This window comes from Marmota marmota, unplaced genomic scaffold (genome assembly GCF_001458135.2).
Source record: "Marmota marmota marmota unplaced genomic scaffold, marMar, whole genome shotgun sequence".
NCBI classification, from domain to species: Eukaryota; Metazoa; Chordata; class Mammalia; order Rodentia; family Sciuridae; genus Marmota; species Marmota marmota.
This window is the reverse complement of record NW_026000079.1, coordinates 6821383-6829317: the sequence shown is the minus strand read 5'-3', so window position 1 is coordinate 6829317 and position 7935 is coordinate 6821383. Positions and strand designations below refer to the sequence as shown.

The 7935-nt window shown below is 52.5% G+C and overlaps 2 protein-coding genes across 7 annotated transcripts in view; one reads left to right on the top strand and one right to left on the bottom strand.

Moving 5' to 3' along the window:
- Ca14 (carbonic anhydrase 14) overlaps window positions 1-4137 on the top strand; it is a 7101-nt gene extending 2964 nt beyond the window's left edge. For 2 of the 6 annotated variants that reach the window (XM_048814920.1, XM_048814921.1), the window contains exons 3-13: window positions 176-196; window positions 893-949; window positions 1117-1296; window positions 1620-1762; window positions 1990-2085; window positions 2269-2335; window positions 2731-2888; window positions 2972-3092; window positions 3326-3346; window positions 3453-3537; window positions 3657-4137. In XM_048814920.1, coding sequence (XP_048670877.1) covers window positions 176-196; window positions 893-949; window positions 1117-1296; window positions 1620-1762; window positions 1990-2085; window positions 2269-2335; window positions 2731-2888; window positions 2972-3092; window positions 3326-3346; window positions 3453-3537; window positions 3657-3723 — 1016 coding nt within the window. In that variant the 3' untranslated portion in view covers window positions 3724-4137. Of the gene's footprint in view, window positions 1-175; window positions 197-837; window positions 950-1116; window positions 1297-1619; window positions 1763-1989; window positions 2086-2268; window positions 2336-2730; window positions 2889-2971; window positions 3093-3325; window positions 3347-3452; window positions 3538-3656 lie in introns of all 6 variants that reach the window. The other 4 variants (XM_048814924.1, XM_048814925.1, XM_048814923.1 and 1 more) reach the window with 3 other exon arrangements.
- A 296-nt stretch (window positions 4138-4433) lies between these two features.
- Window positions 4434-7935, bottom strand: Aph1a (aph-1 homolog A, gamma-secretase subunit). Its single transcript, XM_015503022.2, has 7 exons — window positions 7656-7935; window positions 6963-7133; window positions 6725-6798; window positions 6367-6489; window positions 6088-6215; window positions 5558-5681; window positions 4434-5225 (listed from the first exon to the last, which is right to left on the bottom strand). The coding sequence occupies exons 1-7, from the start codon at window positions 7766-7768 to the stop codon at window positions 5161-5163; spliced, it is 798 nt and encodes a 265-aa protein (XP_015358508.1). The 5' UTR covers window positions 7769-7935; the 3' UTR covers window positions 4434-5160.

The window sequence follows — 7935 nt, the reverse complement described above, 5'->3', positions numbered from 1 at the left end:
CCCCCCCCCCCACCTTTCGGCTGAGGTGTCCGGTTTCAGGGCTTCCTTTGGGAAGTGGAGTGGAAGGCGGAGGGGGGAGGGGAAGTGGTACTAAGGGCCCCTGGGAAGGGAGGGTGGAAGCCAGGGCCCTGCCCCAGTCTGCATTGGTTGTAACCCAAATTACTCTGTCTTGCAGGTCACCATTGGACATATGAAGGTGAGAACAGAACTCCAGGCGGCCTGTCAACACCCTTCTAACCCTGGGACCTCCTCACCTGCAGGAAGACTTATCCTGGGGTGGGGAGCAGTTTCCTTTAGCTTTGCACACTAACGCCTCCCTTCCCCATCTCCCCTTGGCCTGGGTTGTGCATGTATGATTTGTAGACCCTGTTGTAATCATTAAATCCCACACCTCCTGATTCAGCATAAAAGTCAGTTGAGTCCTCAATAAATCTGTGTGGGAGTGAGGGAGTTGGTGTGGAAAGAAAACTGGGTGGGGAGAGGATCTCGGAGCTTAGCGGCTATTCTCTTGGCTCTCTGCATTCTTCTCAGTCCTATTCCCAACCTGCTTTTGGAACTGGGACAGAGCTTGAGATGAGGAGTGAGGAAGAGTAGCAGGTTAGTTTGTGACCTTAGGGGAGGTGGAACTCGATCCCTCTGAACTTCTGATTAACGACTTAACAAAACTCCAGTCTCAGTGCGAATTTCAGTGTGAGAGCAAGAAATGACAAAGTCAAGATAGCTAGCTGAATTCCAAGACTACTTAATAGGGCACTCCAAGGAGACCTTCTCTCTAGGATCATTTATTTCCCCTCATTTTATCATTCCTACTCTAATTCTACCTCTCTGGGCATTCAGGCTATCTATCCATCTCCTCTTCCCCTCATTCAGATTTCTTGTCCTCAAACTACAGGTAAGAGCTACCACTTCACATGTACCAGGGTAACTGGGGAGTCATCTCTGCCTCTGGGTAGGCAAGGGGAACGGCAGCGTAGAGTCCAGTGGGACTGCTACTTGTCTCTCCCGGGTGGGGCAAGTGCATTTCTACCTGCGCACAGATGGATAACCTGGCAGGGGTGTGTTGAAGGATGGCTGGGGCTGGAGGGCAGGACAAATATCCATGGTTACCCCCACCAGGCCCACATGGTCAGGACCATTGGCCAGCCTCTTACCCTGAGTGTGGAAGCAATGCCCAGTCCCCCATCGATATCCAGACAGACAGTGTGACATTTGACCCCGAGTTGCCTGCTCTGCAGCCCCACGGATACGATCAGCCTGGAACTGAGCCTTTGGACTTGCACAACAATGGCCACACAGGTAAAAACCTAGGCTCCCAGCAGTTCAGATCTCCAGTTCAAATCTTAGGGGCCAAGAGAAAGAAGTATTTTCATAACACAAGTTTTCAGAAAGCTCCGTCCATGAATTTGGAGATATAAGAATGAGGATTGGGCTCCTGTAATCAAGGTGGGAGCTAAATGTCTCTGATCAAGCCTGATGGGTCGACCTCACTGAGAACAGGCAAGCTGTGCTAGAAAAGCACTCACTGGTCTATGGGAGGAATTATCTCCCAAGAAGTGGCAACCACGGGTGAGAATGACCCATGTTCCTCCACCAACTCTAACTTGCTCTTTTCCTCACAGTGCAACTCTCTCTGCCCCCAACCCTGTATCTGGGCGGACTGCCCCGAAAATATGCAGCTGCCCAGCTCCACCTGCACTGGGGTCAGAAAGGATCCCCAGGGGGGTCAGAGCACCAGATCAACAGTGAAGCCACGGTTGCAGAGGTATCAGAGAACAAAGAGCTCGGACTAGGACACAAGGGATGGCACAGGGATGACTGGTTCTGGGGAAGGAATCTGGACACTAGGAAAAGCCCTACTGGGGGAACAAGGACAAGGGTTGGGGGACAGATTTGGAGCACGATGGGGGTTGCAGTGGTGGATAGGTCAAGGCCTTGGAGGGAATGGGGTAGAAAAGCATTAAATGATTCCATCCCTCTCCCTTCCCTCAGCTCCACATGGTGCATTATGACTCCGATTCCTATGGCAGCTTGAGTGAGGCTGCCCAGAGGCCTCAGGGGCTAGCTGTACTAGGCATCCTAATTGAGGTCAGTGGCCCCCAGTCCCTCCCAGCTCTCTTTCCAGTTCCTCTGCGCCCCTTAGGCCTATTTCATTGCCAGCCTCCTTCCTAACCACAGGCAACAATACCTCCTGACCATCTATTCTGTACATAAATGTCTCACTCCCAACACGGACTCATTCCACACTCTCTCCTTTTCCTCCCCTTCCAGGTGGGTGAGACTGAGAATCCAGCTTATGAACACATTCTGAGTCATTTGCATGAAATAAGACATAAAGGTGAGAACTAAAAATCTATAGTGAGATTAGACTTTAGGAATACTTTTAAAAAATGACCTAGGCTGGGCCTGCTGGCACACACCTGTAATCCCAGCATCTCTGGAGGATGAGGCAGGAGGATCACAAGTTCAAAGTCAGCCTCACTCAGCACCTGCAAGGTGCTAAGCAACTCAGTGAGACCCTCTCTATAAATAAAATACAAAATAGGCTGGGGATGAGGCTCAATGGTCAGGTGCCCCTGAGTTCATTTCCCGGTAGCCTCCCCCCAACCAAAAAAAAAAAAGACCTAAGAGGTTTTGGGAGGCAGCAATTCCAGGGCCTGTGGGTTTTGCTTTGGGAACCCTGTCTAGGTAAGTCAGAGTACAGCAAGATGAATCCTAGTCTGTTCTCCCCAGATCAGAAGACTTCAGTGCCTCCCTTCAATGTGGGAGAGCTGCTCCCCCCACAGCTGGAGCAGTTCTTTCGTTACAATGGCTCACTCACAACTCCTCCCTGCTACCAAAGTGTGCTCTGGACAGTCTTCAATCGAAGGGCCCAGATTTCAATGGGACAGGTGAGTAATGAAGAGGTAAAGGAAGAAAATTTTAACTCCAGACCCTTTCCCATCCCAAAAGTGACTTCTCCCACTCTTCTCAGCTGGAAAAGCTTCAGGAGACATTGTTCTCCACAGAAGAGGAGCCCTCCGAGCCCCTCATCCAGAACTATAGAGCTCCCCAGCCTCTCAATCAGCGGACTGTCTTTGCTTCATTCACCCAAGGTGACTCTCCAAGGCTCAGAAGAGAAGGGAAATCAGGGATTCAATGACAGGAACTAGGGAACACCTGAGACAGAAAAAGCTAAGAGGGGAAGGGGTTTCCAGTACTTACTTGGACTGGGAACCACCCCCAGCCCTGGGTGCCCAGGTGATTTTCCCAGGCATAAAGGCAGTGGGCTGCTTACAGTTGGGATGGACTCTGAAGCCCCACTGACCCAAGTTTTCTTCCTCTACAGTGGGATCCTTGTACACCACAGGTAAGACAGCCCTACCCAGGAATAAGAGACAGGAGGGACCTCAGCAAGTCGGGGGAAAGTTCAATGTTAGTCCTAGGCTGACACCTTCCATCGTTATCTCCCGCAGGTGAAATGCTGAGTTTAGGTGTGGGAATCTTGATTGGCTGTCTCTGCCTTCTGCTGGCCGTTTATTTCATCGTTAGAAAGATTCGGTGAGGTCCTACTTTCCATTCCTGCAGTCCTTTCTTTTAAAAAGTATTCTCATATTCCACCTCTAGTTGCTTCACTGAGGACACTCGTCACTCCCATGAACAATTATTCCCCCTTCCAGAAAGAAGAGGCTGGGAAACCGGAAGAGTGTGGTCTTCACTTCAGCACAAGCCACCACGGAAGCATAAGTTCCGAGACATCACGGATGCCTTCCCTTTGTGCCTATCGGGGAGCCTCTAAAGTGGGGTGCAGGGGCTGGACAGAAAATACTACTAGGAGTTGTAGGCAGACACCCCTCCTTTTCTGGACATCTCTCACGCAGAGGTAAGGACGAGATTCTCATTCAAGGAAGAACAGCAGAGCCTTTAGCCTTTGGCCTCTCAAACATGTAGGAGGACACCAGGAGATCCCCGTGTATTAACACAGCGGGCAAACTATGTTCAGTTGTAGGTGAAGTTGAAGATGTGCCCCAAGTCTCCACCCCTCGCCTTTTTGTCCCTTCCCCTAGATACACTGCAGGATCTCCTCCACGGAAAAAGGGCTGCTGCTGGGGTTACATATTTTTGTTCAGTATAATTGGAAATTAAAGTTTCTGACCTTAATTCTGGCCTATCCTTTAGGGTTCCTGGGAGTGGGAGAGGTCCTTAATCCCTCAGGTGGTAGAGACAGGCAAAGGACATAGAAAAAGAAGCCTGGGCAACTAACTCCTTTTATCCCACCCCCGAAAGGGGACGTCCAACATGTTAAACCACCAGCTCAGATTTCTGCCCTTGCACCCAAGTGATGCTTGGAGATCAGGGATTGCCAGGTCAGGAAGAAGACTGGACAAGAGGCACAGGAGGGCAGAAATCTCAATTAATATATCATTCCCTCCCTCAGAAGTCAAGTTCCCCCACAATTATAAAGTACTTTTTATTAGTCAAAAATCACAATCACCTTGATTAAAAGGATGGGACACTCCACCCTCAGCAGAAAATGATACAGTTTATAGAAAACCTCCCCACCCCTCCCATACCCCAATTAAAAACTAGAAAAAAACCCACCCTCCTTCCCTGGGATGTCCTGGAGTCCGACTCCTCCAGTGGCACTGCAGCTCTGGAGTGGCCGGCTCACAACAGCACCCTCCACTTCACCTTGGGGAGAGGAGGGATGCTGGTGGCCAAGGCGGTTAAGACCATTAGTTCCAGTAATACCAGTTCCCAAACATGCACTTCCTGCCTTTCCCCCAGGGCCTGGGACCAAGGGGAAAGGGGACAGAAATGAGCCCAGCCACAGGAACAATTTGAGGAGGGAAAATATAGCCCAAGGAGGTGAGGAGAGTTCCAACATACCTCCTCCCTCCCTCCACTTAAAAAAAAGTAAAAGGCAGTTTGGGGTCTTTATCACACCAAAAAAATGGTTCCCTTCAGACCTGAGAAAAAGACCAAGATGTCCAGTCTGGGGAGGGGGTACTGGAAAACTCAGAGATCATCTACCCTTGAGCTTCCATCCATTTCATCTCCAGGCAAAGGCTAAACTAGGTCCCTTTTCTTGGCAACCTGCACTGTTCGGAACTGGAGATGGAGAAATACAGGGCGAGGAGATCAGGAGGGCACCCCAGGCCCAGGGGTCCCCCCCAGGTTCCCTCAGTCCTCGGGTGGGATGCGCAGGGCAGAATACACCATCACCCGACTGTCCTCCTGCCGTCGGCCTGCAGAGGGGAAGGGGGGTGAGTCATGGGCAGGGTGAGAGCAGAGCACTGACACATAGAGATTCCTGGACAACACGGGGGTCCCCAGGTGGTGGGGATAAGTGCAGATTCAAACCCACCAGTCACTGACTGGCTGAACCCAGGCTACTCCTGGTGAAGCTCAGAAACTAAAGGTCACAAATGGACAAAGCAAAACCCTGAAGGTTGTTGGGGTAGACCAACGAAGAGAGAGAAAGTGGGCAATGGACCCGGGCTGGGGCTGGGTTCAGTCATGGGCAGTGGACAGGCAGGTGGGATCTGTCAGGCGATCATTCCAGGTAGTCAGTCCTTACACGAGAGGCTGCGCTGGATACTTCGGAGGGACCCTCCAGCTGTGATGAAGGCCCAGAGCCCCATGGAAACAGTCACTGCATAGATGGGCAGCAAGCTGGCCTCATACCAGGGGTTCAGGAAAGTCTGAGAATGAGGGTAAGAGTATAAAAGAAGTTAGATTCTTTCCCTGACTAATCCCTATATTCTTTTTGTACCTCTAACCCAAGCCTCCCCCAGACATCTTACTCACATTCCCCAGTCTTTCCCTTCAGAACACCAACATCTTGTGGTTAAAGGGATTTGATTTTCAACTCCCTCAAAGATTACGACGACTGCCGCTCATCTCAGGCCCTCTGCATTATAGTTTGCCTAATCCGTTCAAACTCTTCCCCAGAGCATCCTCAGAGCAGGTGACATAACTAATGCTGCAGAGACTCACCTTTCTGCCTCTGCCCAATGTAAATCAGAAATTTTCAGAGAGGACACATACCCCCATCCCACTTGCCATTAAATGCTTTTCTGCCTAACTTGGCCCCTATCTCCAACTCACCAGTCCTGATGTCAGTAGGTGACTCCCAACCACCAGGCCCAAAGCCCAGTACCGTCTCCTCTCACAGGCATCAAAGAACACAACTCCCCAAAAGGTATGGAGCAGGATAATGGCTGCTGTCAGAAAGGCTGCAGGGAGGAAGATGGGGATGAGACATCCCTGATCTTCTCCCAGCCTCCTGAGATGTGGAGCCAAAGAAGTCTCCCAGGGAAGGCCAATAAATCAGATCAGGGCCAGGGATAAATGGGACATGAAGGTAAGATTAGAAGTGAGCCTTACCTGAAGTTAGGAAGTAATAGGGTGAGTCTCCATGGATCCCAACCACACCTGGCCCAAGAGCATCAGCCAAAATATTGATAACAGAGAAGACACCACTGATGATACCGAAGGAGAGACCAGAAACTGTGGGGAGGGAGGGTGCCATCAATGTCAGAAATCACTAGAGCCTCATTACCAATGACCTCCTCCCCATTCCCAGTTACATTTCTCCCACACCTACTCTCCCTCCAGACCACCTCTCCTTGGAATCAGGTATGAAGGGAAAAAAGAAGTCACTCAGAATATGTGGATATTTGGAGATTTCCCTAGGGGAGGGGGATGTCCAACTCCCTCCGCAGGTCCCTCTCCCTGGGCTCACCATAGGCCATCTGGCGAATGGAGATGGGAGATCTTCCGTCCTCACTCAGCGATGCTAACCCCTCATCTGCCTTCCTGGGATGAGGTGGAGTAGGGGAAGCATGAGGGAGAGCAGGAATGCTCCTTTCCCTCTAATGTCTTCCCGCGGTGCCTCTTACAAACCACCACCCAAGGGCTGCCCCATTTCCCACAGTGCAATCCTCTGCCCCTCTTCCCTCCAGACCACCCCATCTTCTTACTTAAGCAGCTTGTAGTAGGCAAAGCGGAAGGCCTCCTGAAGAAGGACAGAGACAGCAGCACCAAAAATCAGGAGGCCATACTGGAGACGGGCATCTGACCGGTCTGTCACATGGACCAAGATGAACCAGACCACAGAGGCCAGGAGCAGGGAGACCAGCCAGAAAAATGCCCTGAGAAAAGACAAGGGCAATGAGACACGCAAGGGTAAGGGCAGCCAGAGAAATCAAGGAAGGGAACCAGCCAAGACTGCAGCATGAAAAATGGAAGTTAGACTTCTGGATGGTCAGAGAGCAGGGACTAGATAGGGTGGGTGTCTGCACCAAGGAACTCGTCTGTAGGAACCTGGATGTAGGGAAGGGGTATAAATCTGGTCACACAGTCTTCAGAGAGATGAGAATCAGAGCCCTGAAGGGTGAAGTGTCCACGCCTGGCTCCTCCCGCAGGGACCGGGCTCGGCCAGCCGAGGTCAGCACAGCCCCTCAGGAGTCTCGGCCTTGGGCCGCCCGGTCCCGCCGGGAGCGCTCAGGAGGAAATCTGCGGTCGCTGCACGGCGGAGACCGACCGCCGGGAGGGGCGGACCGCCCGGACCGCGTCCGACCGTCCAGCCCGGGGCCGGGGTTCGCCCAGCTCCTCCAGCCCCTTCCGCTTCTCTCTTCGACGCTCTCACGCCTCTTCGACCACCCGCTACTCACCCCGCGACCAGGATGATAACGCGGAGAGGGTCCCCAGCCACAGTGATCAGGAAAAGCGCGAAGGCTGGGCCGAAGGCGACGAAAGTGCATCCGAAAAACACCGCAGCCCCCATGGCTGGGCAGCGGGGGAGGAGCCCCGGCCGCAGGCGCAGGACGGAGCGGCGCGCCACCGGGGAGTCCGCGTGGGGGCGGCGACGCGACCCCACCAGGGGGCGCGGTGCAATGTCACCCCCGGACCCCGGGGAAGGGGAAGGGGGGTACCGAAGCCCCAGAGGGTCCG

Excerpts from the sequence above, each read along its gene's own strand:
- Aph1a (XM_015503022.2), bottom strand. The coding sequence starts at position 7,768 with ATGGGGGCTGCGGTGTTTTTCGGATGCACTTTCGTCGCCTTCGGCCCA. Across the intron at positions 7,134-7,655 it reads GTTATCATCCTGGTCGCGGG|GGCATTTTTCTGGCTGGTCT; the intron begins GTGAGTAGCGGG and ends GTCTTTTCTCAG. Across the intron at positions 5,226-5,557 it reads TATCCAGCGCAGCCTCTCGT|GCCGACGGCAGGAGGACAGT; the intron begins GTAAGGACTGAC and ends TCCCCTCTGCAG.